At 34.1% G+C, this 25,310-nt stretch overlaps 1 protein-coding gene across 1 annotated transcript in view; it reads left to right on the top strand.

Annotated features, from left to right (window-relative positions):
- The window catches only part of TMTC2 (transmembrane O-mannosyltransferase targeting cadherins 2), a 400,877-nt gene that overhangs the window by 221,864 nt on the left and 153,703 nt on the right, over positions 1-25,310 (top strand). The window contains exon 4 of the mRNA XM_081058171.1: positions 16,072-16,186. Within this exon, the coding sequence (XP_080914297.1) occupies positions 16,072-16,186 (115 nt within the window). The remainder of the gene's footprint in view (positions 1-16,071; positions 16,187-25,310) is intronic.

Raw genomic sequence — 25,310 nt, forward strand, 5'->3', positions numbered from 1 at the left:
TTGGTGGTGATCAACTCCTTTAACTTGTTCTTGTCTGGGAAGCTCATTTAACCTCCTTTGATTTTAAATAATAGTTTTGCTGGTTATAGGTCCTTACACTTCATTACTTTCAATATATCTTGCCAGTCCCTTCTGCATTGCAAAGTTTGTGTTAAGAGAAATCAGCTGACTGTCTTATGGGAGCTCCCTTGTAATAACGAACTGCTTTTCTCTAGCTACTTTTAACATTCTCTTTTTGTTTTTAATGTTTGGCATTTTAATTGTGATGTGTCTCAGTGTGGGCCTTTTTGGGTCCATCTTGTTTGGGACTCTGCACATCCTGGGCTTATATGTCTATTTCCTTTGCCAGGTTAAGAAAGTTTTCAGTCATTATTTCTTAATAGGTTTTCAATTCTTTGTTCTCTCTCTCTTCTCTTTCTGGTACCCCTATGATGAGAATGTTGGTACGCTTGATGTTGTCTCATAGGTCCCTTAAATTACCTTCATTCTTTTTTGTTTCTTTCTGCTGTCCTCATTGGGTGTTTTCTGCTACCTTGTCTTTCAAATTGCTGATACGAACCTCTGCTTCATCTCATCTGCTGTTGATTCCCTCTAACATATCCTCCATTTCAGTTACTGTATTCTTCATTTCTGACTGGTTCTTTTTCATGTTTTCTGTCTCCAGTTTTATGTTGCCTTTCTCTTTGTTGAAATTCTCCCTAAGATCACTGAGCCTCCTCTTAACCAGTGTTTGGAACTCTGCATCTGGTAGATTGCATGTCTCCATTTTGTTTAGTTCTTTTTCTGGAGCTTTGTTTTGTTCTTGCATTTGGGGCATGTTTCTTTGTCTCCCCATTTTGGCTGCCTCCCTGTGTTTGTTTCTATGTATGAGGTAGGGCTGCTACGTCTCCCTGTCTTAATAGAGTGGTCTTATGTAATGTTCTGTGGGTCCCAAGGGTGCAGGATCCCTAGTCATCTGAGCCGCATGCTCCAGATGTGTCCCTTGTGTGGGTTGTGTGTGTTCTCCTGCTGTAATTGAGCTCTGATTGTTGCTGGCACGTTCATGGGAGGGATTGACAGTCAAGCTGATTGACTGTGAGGAGTGGCCATGACCATAGCGGAGGACCTGTAGCATTTTTATGTGTTCTGTACAAGGAGGGAATTTCAGAACGTTGAGTTTCACCGTACTACCAGAAAGAAAAACCTAAGAAATATCTTCAAATCTGGCATGTAATACTGAATAGTTAGCTATGTTAGAAGTTATATGGAGTTGTTCATTTAAGATCTTGGCAGATATTTTAAAAATTTTTAATTTTTCAACAAAGGAATGCTAAAGCTGCTAACGTAAGCTAAAAAATATAGTAGAGTACTGTCTCATGTAAAATCAAATTATAGGTGTTTGACCCTGACAAAACACAAAAGGGTAAAATATATTCATATCCTGTTGTAATATAAAGATTTAGATAATGTTACAGATGTAGCAGATTTTTGAGCAGACAATGTACTTTTTAGTTTTACCCTGTTATACACATACCTATTACAGGTGACTGTGGATTTAAAAGAAAATTTCATTTAAGTCTCAAGGGATTGTGGGAAAATCTGAGATGTATAGTGCTATAATTATTGAAAAATTATTGTCTGTAGAGGACTATATATAACTCTATAGGAAGATGACTAAAACAAAATGTGAGCCCTATTTTTAACTTAAAAATCTCATCTTTTTCACTTTGAATATTAGTGTTAACTTTATTTGTAATTTAAAAATTTGAATATTGCCACCTGGGGGATCTAGTAGAAACATACATATTATGTGCTTGCTGGAAATTAAATAAGAATCAAATATATTGAAAGTTTTGATTTAAAAAATGATAGTATTGTTTTCCAACTTAAAAAAAGAATCATAATGTGATTTAATTAAATAGTAGAGAGAAACAAATTTAAAAAAGACAAAAGCAAATCTTCTTGAAGGCAGAACTATATTACAGGCTTTATTGTGTCTTGTATTTAGGATTTTAATTCCCAATAATACTTGCTGCTCCTCTGAACATTCATTCAATTTACACAGCTTAATTCAATTTCTTAATGCAAAATCCCATGGGATATTATATTCAAATATCAACATTAATACATTTTTCAGAAGTATTGTAGGCATATATTTTAATTAGGAAAACTGTAGGAAATGTAAGTGTAGAAAGAAGGAGGTGGATTAGATATGCAATAGTACAGCTGGGAGTCAGATTTTGACAAGAACAGATTACTTAATTGTCAATGCACTTTTTTTCTTAAGTGCAGTTCTTTGCCTGGGTGCCAGAGGAAGCTTACTGTTTTATAATGTTTGGGGCTCTGCATGTTGCAGCATGGAGTTTGTATATTAAAGAAATGTGATAAACATTTTTTCTTCTCTTCTATTGTTGTTCCTCGGGAAACTGGAGTAAATTTCTCAAACTATTTATCATGAGACTACCAGCAAAGATGAGAAAGTTTGAACTATTTTGAGATATTATCTGGTTTTATCAGTTGGTTTACTTTCTATGAGTTTTACCAATAAGCTTTGGTGGTTTACAGTATTCGTGTAGAGCACCTCATATCTATCCACTCTATTTTTGAGTACTCCAAGTATTTTTCAAGAATGGCTGCAAGTCATGTTCACTCGAGTGATTAAGATGGAATGGTGTTGTCCACATTCATGTGAATGTTAAACAGTTTTAAAGTAGGAATAGTTTCTGGGCTTGTGTAAACAAAACAAGCATATTAATGTGACTGTATAAATCCATGTATACGCTGCATGTTTCTTATCTCCGATTACAATGATATATTTGAAATTACTTTGCTCTTAAAACTGTTATTTGGAAGCTATTGTACAAGATTTTCAAAATCTTTTTTGTTGTTACACTTTAAGGACAATGATTTTGAGATTCTTCTTGAGGGAAGTTTGTACAGTCACGGAAGTCCTTCTGGCACCATACTGTGCTCCGTGATGCAATTCTAGAAGCAAGAGGCTATGTGGTGCTTTGGTCAGAGGCCTGCATGCTGTGGTTGTGCTGTTGGTTCTCAGCTCATTCTCCAATTGAGCTTGGAGTCAAGATTTATTTTTGAGGTTTTTAAGTTAAAAATTTAGCCTTCAAAAAGTATATCCTAAATCCATTCCTGCCTATTTGATAGGAAAATACAGCTTCCTTATGGATTTTAATTAACCTGACATGTAAATCGTCTGAATGTCAATATTATTTAGGACTATTGATAGAATGTATGGATTTTTGCCTCCCAGTACAGATACCTACTGATAATTACTGTTTGGTAATCTTCATTAACCACTATTTGTTTCCAATGCATGTGTTTTGTGCAGAAGATCCTTTAATGGCTTGTGAGTATTCCCTCTTGGGATCCATGTTGGTTAAGATTAGAGCTGCAGGAGAGTAAGCCAGCCCTTCTCTTTTTATACTGCTCACCTGATGTGATAATGTCATTTTCATGCAGCACAATGAGCGTTTTGATTTTGACACTTGTCCTGATACTTCCCATTTCTCTTACCTCTTTGTGTACTAGTTTTTTCTGAGTTGTATATTTATGACTGTTAAGTGAAAAACAACATTCTTTGTTTCAGTGACGTTTTCCAAGTGATGCAAAAATGCCTCATTTTGTTTTCCAGGTGATGCAGAAATGCCTCATTTTGTTTTCCAAGTGATGCAAAAATGCCTTATCTGGTTGTCCTACAGCAGAAAAAGGGACAAAGACAATTCATGTCCCCTTTACTAGCCAGCTCGAAGTACAGAAAACAAATACTTTAAAATGATAGTTGCTCAAGATTTGTGCATATAGCCAAGTAATTGATATTTATTTTTAGAAATTTTGTGTAGCTATTTAATAAATCATTGTTCTTTTTTGTCATTAACATGCATAAGTATTTTTCTACACCCATAAGTATTTTTATTCTTGAAATGTGTATTTTTGCTGAGTATTTTTAACCCCCGTTCCCTAGTATTAACTATACTTTTTCTCTATTCTGTTTTATTGATAAAAGTGACCTTCAAAAATTAATATATAGAAGTTAATATAGATTGTAATGTACTGATGTACTATATTTGAGATGTACTGTATTTGTATCTTAGAAATAGAATGTTTTTTATGAAATGAAACATAATCTTGAGAATTTTCATTATTTTTCTTACCTTAAAATTGGCTTCCAGACTATTTAATGTTGCCTTGAGTTTTTTTATTAGCCTGGATTTGCTTGGCAGTGGAATTCTTAATAGCATGTTGACATATAAAGAATATAGGAGATGTACTGTAAAAGTATATATCTGCTTGGTTATGCTTTTCATTGATGATAACTTATCAATGAAATATCCTTCCCTTTTCATAATAATGTACTTTTCAGAGAGTTACACACGTGTTATTTAATCATCTCAGTGATGCTAGCGTTTAACTTGGGCAAGTGTTGTTACACCTATTTTACAGGTGAGAAACTAAGAGAGACAGTATGCTTATGGGGAAACAGCATGGTGAAGAGTGCCAGTTTTGCAGTAAGGTAGATCTGGGTACTAATCCTAACCCAGGCCGTTGATAGCTGTTGTTATTATCCTTGTAGTGTTATCATCATAACCTCTCTGAGCCTCAGGGGCTCATCTGTATAGTGAATGCAGCAGTCCCACTGTGTCAGACCAGTACGTGCAGCACACCTAGTCTAACATTTGGCTCACGTTTCAGGTGTAGTAAATTCTTGCTTTTACTGTTGCTCATAAGAAATTGAAGAGTCAAGTAATTCACTTCAGTGTGCCCAGATCTAGTTAGTAACAGGACTAGCACTAAAACTTAGATTTTGGATATTTTCTTTTACATTTCCACATGAAAGTTCCTTTTAGTGAAACGTAGTAGGAAAGGAACCATGGGCTATTAGATGGCAGGGACCCCTCATCCAAATGATGACAGGATTCACTGTGAGATAAAGTAGATTATGCGGGTGGATTATGAAAGAGAAAAAGGACGGGATTTAAAAAAAAGATTCTTTTTTTTCCCTGGAGTTGCTTAGAACTTCTGATCTAGTTGTTCAAGAACTCTTTCTCTTTCTAAGGGTTCTTCATCTTTCAGAGCTGAGCGGACTCAAATGATACGAATTATGGTAGAAGCAAGCTATAAGGAATTATTTGGAACAGTTCTATTTTTTTTAAGACAGTTTAATATATTTTTTAAAATGTTATCTTTCTTATAAAATATCTTCTAAAATGTCATATATCTATTTAATGTGATTCTTTAAGATACAGGTAACCCCATATGACACAGTCATTAGGTACCTTAAAAAAATGCCATGTTATGTGTGCGAATCTGCGTTATACAAAACAAAGTACTAGTACAAAAAAAGTGGTTAGGTTCCAAAAATGAAAAAAAAAACACATACTGCTTATTTTTCTAATTAAGAGAAATATCTTTATTAAAGGAATTTTCACCAAAAGTATAACATATTAATATGTATTAATGTTTTCTTGTCATCACTACTAAGCACCATTAACTGAGGATGTTTTCTTTTTGACAAGGTATCTTCATCCTCTGAACTTAATACTCCATGAACAAAATGGATTTAAAATTCTAATAAATTTTAAAATTCTGCAGTCAAATCTGATATGACGTCCATGCTTGAATGAAAAATTTCAAATGAGATATCTTTTGCTCTTAAAAGCTCTTATTACGTTCTGTGTTGTTCGGGGATTTCCCTAATTTCGAATAAGATATTTTTTGCTCTTAAAAGCTCTTATTACACTCCATGTTGTTCAGGGATTTCTCTAATTCTCAAACCATGTTAGAGTGAAACTGTGTTATAGAAGTGCCGTGTTATATAGGGGTTACTGTATCAGTATATATTTTATAAGTTACATGAAATATATACATAGAAATAAGTATATGCCATGGACAGCTCTATTTCTGATATGAAACCAGAAGCAACTCAGCTACTCTTTAGGATTTCCAATCCATCTAACAACTTCATGGACTAAGAGATCAGCCAGATACGAGGAATTGCTAAAAAGCCTTTACTGAGTTGGTATATCTGTTATATAAATAGAGTCAGTATTTGTGGCATACCAATTATATATTCACCAAGTGTTTTATTGACTACTTTCAACAGTGTGATAAGCAGAAAAGAATCTGCTGGTAAGATTTGAGGAGAACCTCAAGGTTCAGGAGTTTCCAAATTCTTCCCCTTTGTCCAAGCATTGTATTTGTAAATGCAAATTGTATTTACTCTCCTAATATTTAATACTGTAAGACAGTTAATCAGAAGCTTTGCAGAGAGCTCATTGCTATTAGAAAAGGACATTGAACAGGTTCTTTGTTTATTGGTTTGTTTTGGTGGAGGGGCCATGGGAGAAATTCTGAGCACAGATGGGAAATGAATGAGTACAGGCAGGTGCAGGTCAGCCGTAGCATTAGAGACTGGGCTGTGGATGTGGGGGTGGCTCACAATCAAAGTCAGGAATATGTGAGAGATTGCAGATGTTAAATGCTAAGAACAAACCTATATATGTGAAAACAAATAACAAAAACCAGTCACTGAGTTACACACGTAGATATTACAATATGTACATCGATATTAGAGTCACTAACTGTTGACAAGACTAGTATTGTGCACATGTTATTGGAGCACAAAATATTATTGTTTCACTTTTTAATACTTTTTTCCCCCTTATTAGGAATAAGTTTAGTTTCAGGTCTATCTGAATTTAACCCACGATAGGAAAACAAGAGAAATAAGTGCGTATTATAAAATCGCTATAATTAGAATGTATAAGTATGTGTTCTGGTATTCTGGTATCATGGTAATCATAATCTTTAAATTATGTCCATTTTTCCACTTAAGATTTTAACCAACTGTGTTTTTAACCCACTTAACATTTTTTATTTTTGTAATAATCCAAGGTATAATCACTTTAAGAAAAATAAATTCTCATAGTCTTTTATAAGGGCTCTTATATCCCTGGAGTCATATAAAGTGACTATCATACAATTAGTGCAGCGTCCAGACTACAAATGTTGACCTCCTCACAATCTTTACTAATGGATGGAATGTGAAAACATTGTGGTTAAAAAAAAATAACATTCACATTTATCTTAAGTTCCATATAGTTAAATGGCTCTTTTTTCCCCTTCTTTTGCTTTCTTTCTTCTTTTTTCCCTGTTCTCCTTTGAGATTACAAAGTTTAACATAATTAACCTTTATATTTTAAAATATTTATTTAAATTATAGCTTTGGTAAAACCATTTTTGGACTGCAAGTCCAAGTGTTCCATAGACATTAAAAACAAGGGCTTTGGAACCAGACAGACAGACACACAACTTTTAGCTCTGTTATCTCTTGAGTGTCACTTTACTTCTCTGAGTCACACTTTCCTCACCTAGTATCAACTGAATGATAATCTCATTTGTTGTGAGGAGTAAAATAGATAAATTCAGCTTAAAATAGTTCTTTAATCTAAGTAGAAAAATTTTTTATCAGATACATTAGGTACTCCTGTACTTTTTTCTTTAGCAGCTGGTCTGGCGCAGACAATTGGCAAAGTTTCCATTTTTAACCCTTTTTGGTGGTAGCATTCTGATTTTAAACAAGTAACTCAAAGTGGAAGGAAACAAAATTTAGGATTTATCACCTTATTTAATGCAGTTAAATGCTACAATTTTTTCAGATTTTACAGAGAACTCAAGATTTTGATATAGGAACTACAGACATATGTTAAAGTTCTAAAGTAAAAATAAATTGTAACTGAAGGCAAAAGTGAAAAATGAGAGTCCTTACCATTTTAGAGGTGTGTTCAGTGCACTAGGAAAGTGAAACTGCTGATAATGATAACCCAAAGAGACATAATTGTTTATGTATAAGTGAACATTAAATAGCTAAATTTTAAATATTAATGTTGATAAAATCATTCATCTTTTTAGTGAATTTTTAAGAGCAATGTATTCCAAAATCATAAGAAAATTATTTTAACTTTTCTAATTAATATACATAACTGCTTCAAGATTTTGATGTAAAGTAAAAACATTCTTGAAAAAATTGCACGAATCATCCTGCATTGATTTTGTGAACTATATCAGAGTTATGAAATTGCAATTGTTATTTTAGAGTAAGTCTGATTTTACTCTATAAACTTAGAACTACTATGTATTTGAAATGAGGGCTTTGAAAAAACTTTGGAGTATTTATTGCTGTAGATCACTTAGCCTTTCTAGAGGGAGCTCAGATTTGATTTTCTTTTTAGAATAACATTAGCAAGATGGGAATATTTAATTGTTTTTCTGCCTTTCAAAGAACATAAGCTGGCAGATTGTGAACTAAGTACAAGAGAAGCTTTCCTTGTGAATTAAGGTCAATTTTCTTAGTAAGTGGATACCTTTTAGATGCAATTGAATATCAGTGGGAAGGGCCCTTGAAATACAAGAGTTATTCCTGCTTCATCACTTCCTGATTTCTTAATGGAAAAATTTCATTTTCTTTTTGAGAATAACTTCACAGATCAGACTTTCTAAAGCTTTCCCAGAGATATCTAGTAGCATCTGTTTGCCTTTCCTTAACGTAATCATCATATATGCTTAATCTTAGGACATCATGTAAAACAAGTGATGTACTTGTTAAACAATGTCTGTTAAATCTCTGCCACATGTAAGGCATCTGTAGGGCACTTAGACTAAAGCTCTTGATAAATGTACCCAAACCCCCAGCATCTTTGAGCAACAACCATTTGTTTACACAGGTACAGTAGGTTCTATTTCCAATGAGTTAACTGGAAAATGAGACCTTTAAAGTTAAATTCCCAAAGAAATGTAAAGTACTTAATATATTGTTTGGCATTAATTTTTTTCTGGGATAAAAAGTACATTATGAAATATGGGTGGGTACCAGATAGCTTTATTTTGTTCTTGGAGTTTTTTGCCCCCAGCATATATCAGAGGATTACCTATTTGGATAATTTATTTTGTTTTCATATTATACTCCAGTCCCTCAAATATGTAAAAAATACTGAGTATTATAATATTCTGATGCTTGGAAACATATCTGGATCTCCCTTATCATTAACTTTGCTACTTAGGGAGTTGATCTCAGTTTTCTCATCAATGAAATGGGTATAGTAACATATCTCAAAGGTTTTTATTAGGGTAAATAAATTCTGGACACTGTCAAGCATATAATAAGTTTTAAATAAATGAAAGTACTATTATTATCATTTATTATCGTCATGTATATATTTATTCCTTCTTCACCTTCTCTTGTGCCTTCTCTTTTCTTTTCTGCCAGTTGGATTCATAGTACTGTAAGGAAAAGTTATGAGCTGGGACAGTAGTTCCCCTCAAATGAGAGCAACTTCTTACAATATTCATTTTGTAAAACAACAGAAATAAACAGAAATATTCAGAAGTACTCTGAATATTTTGAAAAACTACCATATTAAAAAGCAACAACAGTTACATTGAGATTTTAGAATAAACTAATTATATTTTTTTGAACTTCAAATAAGTGCTTTATTATATTATTTCCAGAATTTAAAGTGTGAATTAGATTCATCTCTTCACACTTGTCTATTAAAATTCAGACTTTAAAAACATGGACAGTTTTTTTTTAGGTTTCATCAAAATTTCTTGGAAGAATTTTGAGTATTTCATTACAATAAAACTGTACTTTTAAAAATCACTACATGAAACGAGCACATCAATAAAATCTATAGGCTTAGAAATGTTAAAATGTAAATCACATTACATTTTAATGAAAATACAAGATCTTGAAGTTCTGTTGGTCCAAGGTATAATTACCAAGTGAAAAATTGAAGATAATCCCAAACATCTGTTTCATTTAAGAAAAAAATTAGTGAATGTTAAAACTCTATATTCCTTAAGTAGGATGTAGGATAACCTCATCTTTATTTTAAAAGAATGTGGGGTGTGACCTTAATTTTTCTTTTTTCCCCATCTTTTCTCCCCTCCCATCTATTTCCATTTCCTCTCATCTATTTCCAGTTTCTCCCCTCCCCTTGAACCCAGTTGCAGAAGGTTAGATTTATTCTTCAATTCATGGCCTGTTTTCAAAATGATCCCTGCAAGTTTCCTTTCTTTTATTCATGTATTTATTCCCTTTTATCTCTATTTCTAACTTTATTTTCCCTTTGCACCCTAGGAAACTGCTTTAATGTACTCAATTTGCATCCTTAAATTTATAATATGCTCTTGTAAAAAATGTAGTGATATTTTGGGTGGGAATGAATTCTTAATATTTATAACTGGTCCTGTGACAGAGAATGCATTCCGTATTTTGACTCTTTGTCAGCATTTTAAGGTTCATTCATGTTATAACGTTTACATAGGATTTGTTGGTACACAGTAATCCATAAAGTTTTTATACTCCATGGGTTCTCCCAGGTCAATTACTTCATTATCATCCAACACTGAGAGTCTTGCATTAAACACCTTCTTACATGTTCTCCTAGGTAAGAATTTCTTTGGGAGTGAGATTGCTGGTCAGGACTTATCCTTGACTTCATCGATGATATTTGGTTTGCTGTTCCGCCACCAACAATACACAGGGTTCTTCCCCCACATCTTCACTAGTACTTGGCTTTTTCCAGTTTTCTAATTTTTGCCGATCTGAGTACAAAATCTATTTTATTGTAATTTGCATTTTTCTGGGTTACTAAGAAATTTGAGGATTAGTTATAATGCTGGATATTTTTACCCCTTTTAATAGATTCTTTGTCATTATCTTTTGCCCATTTTTTCCCTCTATTGGATTTATCTTTTTGTTGTTGTTGCTTTGTTAGGAGTCTTATTATTTTCTAAGTACAGTCTGTTGTTTAAATGTTTGAAATATCTTTGCCTAGTGTATTATGCGGTTTTATCTTTGTCCATGATATTCTTCAACAAATAGAAGTTCTTCAGTTTGAGTACTCAAATTCATCAATATTTTACCTTTTGAGTTATATTTGGAGGTCGTTTTAAGAAATCCCTTTCCCTTCCACAGAGATAGTCTCCCACATATTTTTCTGTTAGCTTTACCTTTTCATATTTAAGTTATAAAACTACCTGGAAATTACATTTCTGTATGGTGAATATGGTACACAAATCCAGTTTCACTTTTACGTATTATGTTTAGGATCCATTTTTTGAGTTCCTTAATAAATGATGCTAAAATGTTGATTGGAATTATGGAGAATTTATAGATTCGTTTTGGGAAAATTCACCTCTTTATAATGTTAAATTGTACCATTCATGAGCCTTGGAATATTCTTCCATATCTTTCTAATTTTGGTTTGTATACTTTCAAGTACTCAACCAGCAAGATTTAAAAATTGACTTGATGTAAAAAAATGTTGACTTAGTTGATAGGATCAAATTTGTCATGAGAAAAAAGTCCATTATGCTGATTAATTTTATAGGTTAATTATATAGATGTGAAATCAACACATTAGCCCTTTTAAGATGTATTTCTTGTAGTGGACTTTAACGTATTTTCCTTTGAACTGTATCTGCATTAGCTAGATTTTAAATGGCTTCTCAATTCAACAATTATTTCTTTTTCACTTTTTGTTTTATTGAAACATGGTAAATTAACAGCTTTTATGAAAACAATTACTATTTATTTGACTACTAATAGGATTTTTTACTATACGTCATATTCTTTAGGGTGTCTTTATATTTTTGGAAGTGATCGTTATGTTAGCATTGAGTTTTGGTAGTGTTGATGCAAAAATCAACCATATTTCAATTTGAAAATGTGGAAACAGTGATAGCCATTTTCATACCCAAAGACAGTGTGTGACAATTTCAGGCTTAGTTTTGGCAGCTCTTACTTTTAAAACCTGAAATCTATTTTGGTAAACACTATTTTGAAGATCAATTATCTAAGGAAGACAGGATTTTGAAAAGGAATTATTGGGCGGGCCCGGTGGCTCAGGTGGTTGGAGCTCCATGCTCCTAAGCCGAAGTTGCCAGTTCAATTCCCACATGAGCCAGTGAGCTTCGTTCTCTACAGCTAAGATTGTGAACAACAGCTCTCCCTGGAGCTGGGCTGCAGTGAGCAGACATGGGCTGCTGAGTGCTGCTGTGGGCTACCATGCGTTGTCATGAGCTACCATGAGCAGCTGGTGGCCACCGTGAGTGGCAGGGTGAGTGGCAGGCAGCAGGAAAGAGCTGCCATGAGCGGCTGTGAGCGATCAATGCCTGACTGTCTCAGCCAGGGGGAGTGCTCCACAAGGCTGATAATACGAGCATGGGCGAGGGAACTGTATCCTACATAACTAGACTGAGAAACAACAGCTTGAACCATAGTGTGGGAGAAGGGGGAGGTGGAAGAAGAGGGAAAAATAAAAGAAAAGCAATTGTTTACGTATTTGAATATGATTAAATCCTCTTATGTTGACATCCTTCAAAGACCACCAGGAACATACCTGTAATGAAGAAGGTGGCTTAATTAGTCCGTGCACTGAGGTACCACTACACTATGGGGACCCTGGGGCATCTCATTATATGTCCTATCACAGGATTTGGACTTCGGTTGGGTGATTTGGGAGAGGGTCTAAGGAAGGACAGGTGTTTTCTAGATTGGGTGCTGGGGCAATTCTTTGTCTGGATGAAAAAAGTCATTTACTTAGCAAGAGGGGGCATGTTTGGTATTTTTTGGGTTGTACAGTGACCTTTTCCTTTTTTGTGTTTAATAAAATTATCAGGTAGTCTTAATTTTGTCTCATTTATCATGGTCTCAGAAATCTTGTCTCAAGCTGGTATTCTATAAGATTATGTACGTACAGTAGGACAAAAATTCCAGTTGGTGAATGTCAGATCAGCTCTGGACATCAAAGACTTCCCTCCCTCTCCCTCACTGCCATCTAACCCGTCTCCTCCTTACCCCCTTTCTCCCTCTGTCCCTTCCTCACTTCCTCTCTCATCCATAAGCATTTAAAATTGTTTGTAAAATATATACTTAATTTGGGAATTTTCTTTTTATGTTCCCAGTCACCCAGTCAGTGACTTAAAGATGTGAAAGATTTACACTTGGAAGAAAAACAAGAAACTTAGTTTCACACTATGGCTTTGCCACAGAGAACGTTACTGATGATTTTAAATTTCTTAATTGTAGTCCCATTTTGGAATAACCATCTCCTTTGTTGCCTGTCCCAGTGGAAACCACCCTAATCTTGTCTCTACATTCACTGCAGTTACTTTTTGCCTGGTCTCAGTTCATTCTTTTATTTCCTTGCAGTGAGTACCTCCTCCACAGAGGAGGCAGAGTGATCTTTGCAAAACTGTTAAGTCATAGTGCAAAACTCCTCTCTGAAAGCCTTCCCCCACCCACTGCAAATAAAATAACCCCCAGACTTATTATGGCCACCAGACTCCTGCTTATATCTTGTGACTCCATCGTGGCTTTCCCTTTCATTTTGCAGGCACATCTGGCTGGTCTTTTTGTTCTTGGCAATATCAAATTAATTCTTGTTTTATATCCCTTGCTCTAACTATTGCCCTTACCTGGAATCATCAATCTTTGCAAGACTGGTTCCTTATCCTTAATTCCATAGAGATCACACACTTTCCCTGTTTATAAATTATCGCTATCTAAATTAGCTTCATCCATTCCATCTTAACTTTGTTTTCTGTTAGTTGTAGCACTTATCACTATCTGAAATCAATACATTTATTCTACTGTATGATCCTTCATGCCCATCCCACTTCTCTCCCCTCTTCACTCATACACATAAACTCCAGGTGGTGGGAACTTGTATATCTGTACCTTTCTAAGTGCCCAGCCCCGAGTGAAGTACCTAGCAGAAAATAGGTGTTTAACAAATACCTATCTGTTTAGCACATGAATATGTTTATGAATGAGTAAATGAAGCAAAAAGCAAATAAATAAGTGAACATATATTCTAGACATAACTATAACTTTATGTCTGTTGACTATTAACAACAGAAACACGTTGATTATTTAATTAAGATATAAGTACTGCAAAAATGTCAATCTGTTTCTCTGGAAATACTCCTTCAAATAATCAAGATAATTCCTTGCTATTAGTTTTTTTTTTTTTAAGCATGTATCCCTTGTTTTAGATGGGATAGCCTTATAATAATGTTTTCCTTGTGTTTCAAATAATATTTGGATGCATTTCTTTAGAGCGATCCCAATGGAGACAGATTTTCATTAACTAATGCCACAAGCAAAGTGGAACTTTGGGAGAGGTGAGGTGGGCTGAAAAATAGCCTGGTTATTAGAAGACCCTATACAGTCATACTTTATTAATTGGGGGTGGAGGGGGATATATATATATAAAATACATGTGTTGTTATGCCTATTAAGTTTGAAGTTAATCTATTTTACTATTTGTTTTTCCTACTTTATATTTCATGTTGCATTTAGTGTTTGAATTTGACAATATTTTAAAGTAACTGTTTTATCTTTCAATTAAAGCAGTCAATTTTCTATTGACTCATAATACCAAGGCCTAATTCATAGTGTGTGAATGTTGCTTTTCAGTGAAAGACAAAATGTGGTTTGAAGATGTTAGGTGGAGGGTGGAAAAGGTTTGGAAGCAGCCAGCCTTGGGTTGGAATTCCTGTTCTAATTAATACTTCCATATTAAATTGGCAAGCTCTTTAGTGTCTCTGAGTCTGTTTCCTCATCCACAAAGTAGGCATGATATTTATGTACAGGACTGTTGAGAATTCACCTGATTTATTTCAGGTGTGTAGCATGGTATGTGACATTATTTGGTGGTGGATAATTGTAAGTTCAGTGCTTTTCCTCTATTTTCCAGCAGAAGCAAAAGGAGGTATTTAACTTTCCATGCAAAAGATTATCATTCTCTGTAGATAGTATAAGGGCATAAAGTGTGTAGTATTTCACATTTCTCTAATCATGTTTGACATTGTAAATTACAAAGAATGTCAACCACAATGATATTCATGATAATAGCAAATATTTATTGAGTATTTGCCATGTGTTAGCCACTGTCTTAAACATCCTACATGTATTAACTAATCCTCATCACAAAACCCATGAGATACTAAGTATTTTTCCAATTTTACAGATGAGTAAACTGAGGTACAGAGTATTAAATTATAGGGCACACAGGCACATAAGGAAGTGAAACATTCTACAGTTTATTATGCACTGAAAAATTGATACTTCACAATCCCTTTCATTCTTTAGGTAGACAGTACTACCCGAATAAATATATCTTGATACCCATAGACCTTCTTCTAATCCCTGTGTTCTAGCTGGGACAAGTTTGGATTCAGGACTTGACACCTCATTTCTTTGTGGGAAGGAAAGAAGACAAGAGAAGCATCTCAGTTTGAGAGAGAGTTCTGCTTGAGAGCCACGCTGTATGGGCAGCTGTTAATGCCATGACTTTATTCTTTTTAATGTTGAGAAATCATAATTATTTGGGAGGGTTTTAAAAACAAAGAGCATACAGAAAATAATAGATTTTTTTAAAACATGATTACGTGTGGAAATACTGAGATACTGATTTTCACACAAACACATGTATTAGCAGGAAGGGTATAAAAGAACATCTCAATAAACTACATATATACTCAACTTTTAAGAAGCATAATGTTTTACTGATACGTTCCAGTAACTATCAAACCCGTATATAGCTTTGATCTTGTTTAGTTATCTTGCTTTTCATCCCTCCTTCTTCTGTGTCATTTATCAGTGTTTTAAATATTTGAATGAAATCTTTGTTTATTTTAAGATGACTTATTACAGTTTCTGGTTCAGTAAGTATATAATCGTTTCAGGCCATGAAGACCCCTACTGAAATATGAAAGAGCATGAAGTCTTTGTAGGTGATCTTAAGATAACATTGTTCTTGGCTTTATGATGAACAGTATATGTATATCAGCTTGAAGACATAATAATTACTTTAAATTTTTTAAGGCTTTGGTTGTATTTAATCTCCTGGTTTGATGAAATGTTAGAATATAAAGGATATACATTTTTTTTCTTAAAAATGTTTTATGAAGGTTTTCTCTCCCTGTGGTACTTCCTGATGGCCTGATATAGTGTCACATATAATTGGATTGACGCTCAGCCTGAATACTTCTTTTTCTTCTTGGCAGCATGGGGTAACCTTGGAAATGTTCTGAAGAGTCAGAGCAAAATTTCTGAAGCTGAAAGCGCCTATAGAAATGCTTTGTACTACCGTAGCAACATGGCTGACATGCTTTATAATTTGTGAGTATGCATTGCTTTCTTGGGTTTGGTTCATCTTTGAAACCTCCCGTGAGAGGCTGAATTAACTGCTGCAAATAGAGATGATGATAGTTGTTTTTAAGAAAGTCTTTTCATTAATCATGCCTCAGAGATTAGTTAAGTGGATGGTATTTGTCATTGCTTTGTTTTGGGCCACATACTAGATCGTCACATGTATTGATGTGGCTTGGCCGGATATTTTGAAGTACTATGCTATATAAAAATTGGTTTATGTGCTACTTTTGAAAAGTTTGTTTCATTAATACTTAGATGGGTTTATAAAATAAGCCTGCTATGTGTGATACTTTATATAATTGATATCTTGATTATTAATAGATTTTGTCCTCTATTAAGAATTGCTTGTGTTCAAGTATATATAGAATATGTATTAAACCTGGGGAATTAGTGAGTAAGATAATGGTTGTTCTTTTTCCCCCCTTTCCAAAGGTACTAATGATTAGGTTGGGATAATGGCATAATTTAAAATATTTGTGTATGTTGGATTAAAAAAATCCCCAGGGGAAAAATTGGTTCTGTTCTTTGAATGAAAAACCCTAGGTGGTACAGTGAGACATGAGTGGATAAATGCAGATTTACTGACGTCCTCTTTTTGTCTAGTATTTATGACACTCTTTTGTTTGTAAGTAATAGAAACCTAATCTAAACTTGTCTAAGAATACAAAGGAGATTTTACTAACTCCCATAACTGACAATTCCTGGGATTAATTCGTTGTGGCACAATTAGACCCAGGTGCTTTATTATGCTGTGAGAATTTGTCTCCATTTTGTGGCTCTGGTTTCCTCAGGGTTCACTTCATTCTCTGTGCAACTCTGTATCAGTGGGAAAGATGATTCCTGCACCATTATGCGTATAATATTCTAAGTCTTCAATCTCAGAAGAAATTACTTCGGTGTCTCTATTAATCCTTGAAAAGGTTGTTTTGACTAACCCTCCTGGGGTCATGTGTCGTCTCTTGGATAAGACCCTGGGCCATGTGGCAGGGGTTGTAAGACACCTCTACTAACAATGCCACCAAAGTTGGAATGGAATGGAGAACCACTTCCCTATAGGAAGAGATCAGGCAAAATAAGATGTCTACTGCTTCTGTTTAATGAATGCTGTGTGATACCGATAGTGTCAAACTAATCTGTCAGCTTTCATTTTTAGTATGTATTTATTCTCTGCTTACATCTAAATCTTTTGTACTGGCCAAATCTGAAAGCACAGGTATAAAAAATACAATAAAAATAACCCCCCCTCCCCGAAAAAAATAATTAGATATTTAAGGGAAAGCAGACAGGGTGAGCTCAGTTTAATTTCCTGTTCATATGTTTACCTTTTTTTATAACCTCCTCGACTTTAACACTGGGCTTAGTCTCGTGGCCTGTCATGTACATTAGATCAGCATGTGTTTTGTATTGATCTACACAGATTTAATATTCTCTTTTTCTACCTGGAATGCCTTCCAGTGGAGCACATCCTCCTGAGTTTGCAGAACTCCTGATACTTACCCTCTGCTCTGTATCATGCTTTACCAAATATGCGTTTGCATCACTTCTTTTTACTTGAATGCATACATCTAGATACTCCTACAAAAGCTTTTTCAACATGTCCTCTTCATTGAAATAATGTGATGTTACTATATTATTGTTTAATGGAATTTTTATTTCATGAGAAAAACCTTATCAGTTTGGTAAATTTACACAAATGGGCTTTTTTTTTTTTTTCATCTGAAAGTCATGTTGTCAAAGGGGCCTCTTACCTTGCAATGTGGGATGAAAATTTTCTTCCGGTGCCCATTCTTCATTCATTTTCAGGGAGAAAGAAAGCTGAACAAGCAACAGCTCTTTGTTGAACTTGTGTTTTTCTCTCTTATCCACAGTTATCTACCTCTTGTTGATACCTGTTGGACGGGGGTGGAAAGAAAAAGGAAATGTGTCTATCCAGGTTTATTCTTTGCTGAGAAGATAAATTTATTCAATCAGACAAATTCAATTTACATGTAATATGAAAGCTTTATCTTATAAAACTTCCATACATATATAAACTGTGAAAGCATATATATAGACCTTCCCAAACACTAATGAAAAATCCTTGCTGGAAAAATGATTGATTATTAACAGGATCAGTTTTTTGTCCCTAATTGATATGTCATCAATGCCATATATAGCTCCAAAATATGATGACAGGATCTTAAACTACGTTGAACTGTTAGCTCAAATGGAGAGGCTTAAATTCCACAAGAAATGTTTGCAGTGATTTCAGTGTATTAGATTAAGTAAACCTTGTGGTTGACAGAATTCTGATACTCAATAATTATATTTCAAAATAGGGAATATTTCAATGATTTTTAAATCAAATATCAATACAGTGCACCAAGATAGATCTTTTACCACCTGAAATATTATATAAATATATCTGGCATCATATGTCTTTAGGAACAACCTTTTTTTTTTTTTCTATTTATTTACATAGGTAGATAATATACCAATTCTTTTCAAAGGTAGTTTAGAGAATATTTGAGAAATAAAAAAAATTTCCTTTTGAGATGTATATGCTATTTTCATTACAAAGTTCTCTCTGATGTACAGAAATTGCTCCTTGTTCCATTTCAAATTCTGAAAGAAAGGGAATTTGCTTTGCTCAATCTCACCAATAAGTAAACTTAACCTAGTAACGCTTCTTTGTGGAAGTAGGTTTTAATCACTTTTTATATCATCGGTTATGCTTATGTCTCTTAAAGATGTTTTATGACCAAAGCCTGAAACTAACGAGTTTCTTTATATTAGTTGCATGAAATATCCATTTTCGTGAATAAATTTTAGAAGCTTTTGGGAATCATAAGCTTTTGTTAGGTCTTCTACTTAACTTTAAAATCAGTAACCTAGATTTTTTTTCAACACATTCAATATTCATAAAACTACTGCTTTATAAATCATTAAAAATTTTCATACTGTTAGGAATTTTTATTAGGGAAATAATCTGGGGATATACATCATTAAGTAACTTCAAAACTGTAATTATAAAAGTGAGGTACTCTGGCCAGCCACAGGATGATTCTAGGAGGTTGGAGATAATTATTAAATCAATCCCTGTATATTCATTTTTATGTTAAATTTTAAAAACTATGAATGGCACATTTAAATAGCACATCCAAATATTGTTCTAGGTGAGGATAGAGAAAAAAGTGATTTGGAAACATATTCAGTAAACAATAGTATAAATGATACATGGTTATATTTGAGGCTAGAGAATATTGCCTTATAAGATTGAGAAACTTTGTGGAAAGTTTTTTGCCAGATTAATATCAAATGGTATATGAGAGTTACATACAAATGGTTATGTTCCTGTTTATAAAAGGATGGAATGCTATTGCTTTTTTTGTTTGTTTCTTGATAGCAATTGCTTGAATTTCTTATATGTGCCAAGCACTATTCTTAGTTCTTTACAAATGTTGTCACAATTTGTCTTTTAAGTGAAGTCTACAAAATGAGGAAAATGAAATGCAGACAATTTTACGGTCACACAAATAGTAGAGGAGCCGTATTTGAACTGAAGATGTTTGACTCTATATCCATACAATAGTATTTCTGCAGAAATAAATCAATGTGTGGGGGGAAAAACAACACCTCAATATGTATCTTTCAAATCCAGAAAAACAATTAATTCATACTACCTTTACATATAGAAATAAAATACTTGGAATTAGATCTAATAGAGAGTGTAAGTTCATTTTGTTATGTCAGTTACCGAGGTTACTGAGCTCATGCTACAGAATTTTGTTAGAAAGATTATCAGTGGGTTTGCACTACTGAGCTAAGAGTTGCTTTCAAGAAGAAATTGCTTCAGAAAGCCTTTTTAGTTGTCTCAGTCCATTAATTATAATATGGTTTTGATACCACTTCAATCCATGCTTATAGATAATAGTTATATAATGTGAAAGTTAAAACAGTACTTAATTCTACTCTTATTAGCAATAGATATAGTGAACTTTGACTGCATAGCTTATACTCACTTTTATTTGTAATGCCAAATTTATTAAAATCCAGTGCCTCACACGAGTAATATTCTTAAGACCAGGTTTAATAGATCTGCATTATGATGGTGGTTTTTCTTTTCAAGTATAGTACATTTTCACAGGCAAAGCAGATGGGCCATTGCTCAGTGATTTACACTGTCAGATTTTACAAATACATGGTCAATTTTCAACCTTTTAACTGTACCACCCATTGCCATCTGAAAAATAATTGATTTCTAGGCTGAAAAATAGTTCAGTATTCTTTCATTGCTGTTATAGATTTGTCCCTGTTTGTTCCAAATGATATATAAACACATAATTCAGTAGAACATTGAGTATTTCATTAGGTATTAGATTTCAGAATACAGGTAATAAATATAATGTGGTTTAATCAATTCTTGGTTATTTCACATAACAGAGGGGATCTTTTCTGTGGATAATAGAGATTTTGCAAACTTAAGTTAGTTGTCATTTTTGTTCTGTGTTGTAAGAATCTAAGCAATCATTCAATCGAAGGAGCAATAAAATAAACTAATAAATTTAATGGAAGTAAAAAGAAAGAAAATGTTAAAGTAGACTATAGAGAAAATGTGAAGTAACGAACAAATATATGAGCTTGTTCTTTAAAAGATCAACAATTTCTGGCAATGGTGGTATAAGACAAAGTTGAACATCTCAAATATACAACACAGAGTTAGAAAAGGGCTACAATTAGATATATGGGAAATTAAAATAGCAAGACAGTAGTTACATATTTGAAAATCTTAGCTGTACATATGAAATCTGTGAGTGCTCTTCTGGGAAAATATAAATGGCCAACATTGGCCCAAGAAGAGGGAGGCAGGCAATCTGGATAAAAATCCTTGGAAAAAATTGAAACCACATTAAAGAAGTTTCTCCACGAGGAACCAAGTTAAAGCATTCATGAATTCTATCAAATCTTGATGAAGTTGCGCTAGTTACACTTTTCATTTATTTTTGTGAAGCTAGATAAAACTGATAGCAAAAAGCTTAACTGTTTAACACCAAAAACCTAAAGAGAATAATAACAACAACAAAATTCCAAAAAAAACAAAATGAAAAGCAAACAAGCAAGATCAAAATTACAAACTGAGACAGGCCAATTAGACTTATTCATATAAATGTTGAAATGTCTTAAAATTAAGACAGTGGATGTAGCAGCATATTAAAGATTAAAACACCATGCCAGATAGCATTTATTTTTAGATTTATGGTAGAGTATTCATTGTTACCTTCAATTACTATATTCTTTTAATTTAAAAAGTCAGAAGAGGAAAGAATGCGATCATTTCTAGAAATGCTAAGAAAGCTTTTGATCAACACCTGCCTCTGAGAAGACGACTTATAAATAAAGTAGGAATCAATAAATACTTCTGTAACATAAAGAGTATCCGTCTAAAGTTAATATTGAAGTGCAGTGGTCATTTCCATTCAGATTCGGCTTGTTGGGGTAGTTGCAATTTCTTATTGATCCTTGTATTGTCCCAGATTTAGAGGAGTTCTAATTGCATTTATTGATTTTATAAATGAGTTATGAAATAGGTATCAGAGCAGAGAAGACCCCATTATTAATGTAGGTGATAACAGTAGTAATGGGTATTATTAATAGATAATCATGTTCTTTGAATTGTGTAAATATAATCAGTATCACTAAACCAGTTCAGGTTATAAAGAGCCTTCTTGAATTAGACATCTAGAGTTTCATTTTCTTGGAATTTCAGAACCAAACACATTCATACTCGTGTAGTAGTTTCCTAGGGCTGCCATAATAAAGTACCACAAATTAGGTGGCTTAAAACAGTAAAAGATTAATTGTGTCACAGTTCTGGAGGCTAGTGGTCTGAAGTCAAGGTGTCTGCCTGGTCATGCTCCCTCTGAAACCTACAGGGGACTTCTTCCTTGCCTCTTCTGTGGTTTGTGGAATCGTGTGAAATTCCTTGTCTTACACCTGCATAGGTCTATTCTCTCCATTGCCATCACATGGCTTTTTCCCTGTGTGTCTTTGTCTTCACATATTCTTATGAGGCTGCCAGTCATATTGGATGAGGGGACCACCCATGTTAATATGACATTTGACATTTGCAGTAACCCTGGTTCTTAAAAAGGACATATTCTGAAGTATTGGGGGTTAGGATTTGAACATCTTTTTTAGAGAGACACAACTTAACCAATAACAGCTGTCTATTGGGAGCTCCAGTTTAAGAGAGAGAGAACTCAGACCATGGTTTGTAATGGGGGAAAGGGTCGGGAAAACTCTTTCATGAAGCTACATTTTTGCACAGAATCTCAACAAGTTTATATAGCTCATGATCCAAGAACTCTGTCCTAGGAGGAAGTAACTTAGGAGGATACAGCAGTGAGGCAGTGTTGGATGCAGAGTTGTTACCATAAATCCAGTTTAATGAGAGATTTATTTGTTCATTCAGGGGCAAGGTTTTGAACCTTTGAACTTTGAGAGGTTAAAAGGATTAAAGATTACAGAATGGAATGGAAGTGGTGCTACCTGACATGGAGCTGAGACATTCTTTGAATTCTTTTGAAAACCAGCAAGAAAAGCCCTTGAGAAGTGAGGAGTGGTGAAAATAAAGGGAGAAAGTAACCCTTTGCCAAATGGCGAGAGTTCAGGACAGGTTTTTCCACCAAGTTTCTAGTTCCCTGGCTGTGTGTGTTATGTGTATTATGAGTGTGTTAGGGATGGAGGGAGGTGTCTAGGGGATATTAGGTAAGCAGACTGGTCTCCCAAAATAGGGAATTCAGGACAGGCTATCCAGCAGGGGTGCCTGGAAGTGCTTGGCATGTCTGATAGAAAGTGAATGGAAGTGAGAGATTTTGGTGAAATTCCATTGGCTTGGTTCACTGGTCTTTGGATGTACAACTCACCTGGCCCTTTACTGGCATGAGGTGGAGGACAGCTTGTGGTACCTACCTGTTCACATGGCAAGAGCATTTCAAGCTGGTAATGTTCCTGATTGTTTAAGTTTTATGTTTTCAAAATATGTCTGATTCCAAGTTTTGGTTATTGTTGTTGCTCTATCATATATCTGGTTTTTAGGTGTAGCTTTTTCTTGGAGTTTTCCCAAATATGTCATATTCTTATTTGCTGGGAGGCCTCTGCATATACTCTCTGTTTTGCCTGCAGCCTTCTCCATCATTTTCTACCCTTCTGACCCCTTTCCACCTGACTCCTTATTCTTTCTGCCTGGCTAATACCTGTATCTCAGCTCAGATCTTCCCCTGGGAAGATTTGGTGATACCTCTCCTATTTTCAGAGTTGGAAGATAGACAGCTACCCCTCCCAAATATCAACGATTAGAGCAACTAATACTTGGATCTTTTTAGTCTGAATGGTGGTAATATTTGTGATACCATGTTCCCCTTAATTAGAGCATGTCTCTTTAAAGCCAGGGGAAGCGTAGGTAGCATTCTGTCCTCAGTGCCAAGCACAATGGCAGGCATACTGGTTTGAAATTATGTATGTTGATTAATGAACTAATGGATGAGTTACACTATAGATATGTTGATTAATAAACTATTGAATGAATTATTAAACCAATAAATAACTTGATTAAAAACCAATGAATAAGCTAATAATGACAATAAATCAACAAAGTTTATTGGACAACAGTCCCATGTCTGGCCCATTATACCTCGCTGATCTTTTTTTCCCCCGCCTGTGTTACTGGCCATGTTTACCTATCTGACTCTTCATAGTGATGTAGTCTACAGCTTTTTTCCATCATCTATGTCTTTGAAAATAGTCACTGTCCAAAAAACATAAGTGTAGTAAAATTTCCTCATAAAGACCATGGTTATTATATACATACTGATGTGGGAAAAAGATTCTGGAATATATCATCTAGTGTCAAAGCTGGAATTTTCTTTCTATTTCTTCCGCCAAGCCCTGGAAATATTTTTATTACAAACACTGAAGACAGACTTTTCAGAATCGGCGAGAGAATATAATGGATATATTAGTTAACTGGATAACCAGTCAGGGAATGTTTCCACAAAACAAATTCTGATATTTCCATTTGTTAATCAGGAAAAGTTGAGTAGTAAATATTCTGATTTATTAAATATGCAATGATGTTTCAGGGTTTTAAAACGATTAATAGGCCCTCTAAAGTCCTACTTGAGGTATAAGTGGGTGTTTAATTGACTTCTGTTCATAGAAACATATTATTTAAATTTGCCTTTCAATAATTTTCAATCTTAATTTGTAGACTCACTGTATTATTACCATCTTTGCAGGCTAAGAATGTAAGTTCAGCCTTTACTGAGAATATTTCTGAAAGTAAAAAATAGTGATTATTTGAAACTAGGGCAAATTAACCATGCTTAATGATTTCATCAACCATATATGCATTTGTGCATATAAATTCTTAAATATATTTTATCTTTAAATGATCTGTCTTTGAGTTTTGGCCATGATATGCTATATTCAAGAAATTTGGCCATGATATGCTTTATTCAATAAATTATCTATCTTGACAGGTAAGATAATTATTCTATAATGACCTGGACATCTGCAGGATTGTAAAGAGGTAGTCAGAAATTATTTCATGGAGAAGCTAAACAGAATACATCCAGGTCAATGTGGAAAAAAAAACCAAAAACAAAAAACTACAAAATGAAACATTTTCTACTGTAGGTTTCAAGGTGTTAAGCAACATATGTTGATTTTTAGTTAAAATTACATATTCTATGTAATATGAAAGCTCAGTTTATAGCATTCAGTAGTAGTCAGTTTCTGCAGGTGGTCTGAGGGAAGAAACTGGATCTGTTCAGGTACCTTGTGCTTAGTTACTTGGGGTATATAGTCCCACAGAGACCTACTTATGTAAACACACACACACACACACACACACACACACACACACACTCACGTGCGCGCACACACACACACAGAAGGATGAGGAAAATCCTGTGTGCTAGTGTGTTCAGGGTTTTCCTCACTATATTATCATAGGTACTAGAAAGACTGAAAGTCCAGCCAAGTCTACATGGGCATCACAAGTTGTTTGGTAACCTATCTCTGCATTGGAAACATTCAATTTATAAGAGCC

Source organism: Rhinolophus hipposideros (assembly GCF_964194185.1).
Source record: "Rhinolophus hipposideros genome assembly, chromosome: 9".
NCBI classification, from domain to species: domain Eukaryota; kingdom Metazoa; phylum Chordata; class Mammalia; order Chiroptera; family Rhinolophidae; genus Rhinolophus; species Rhinolophus hipposideros.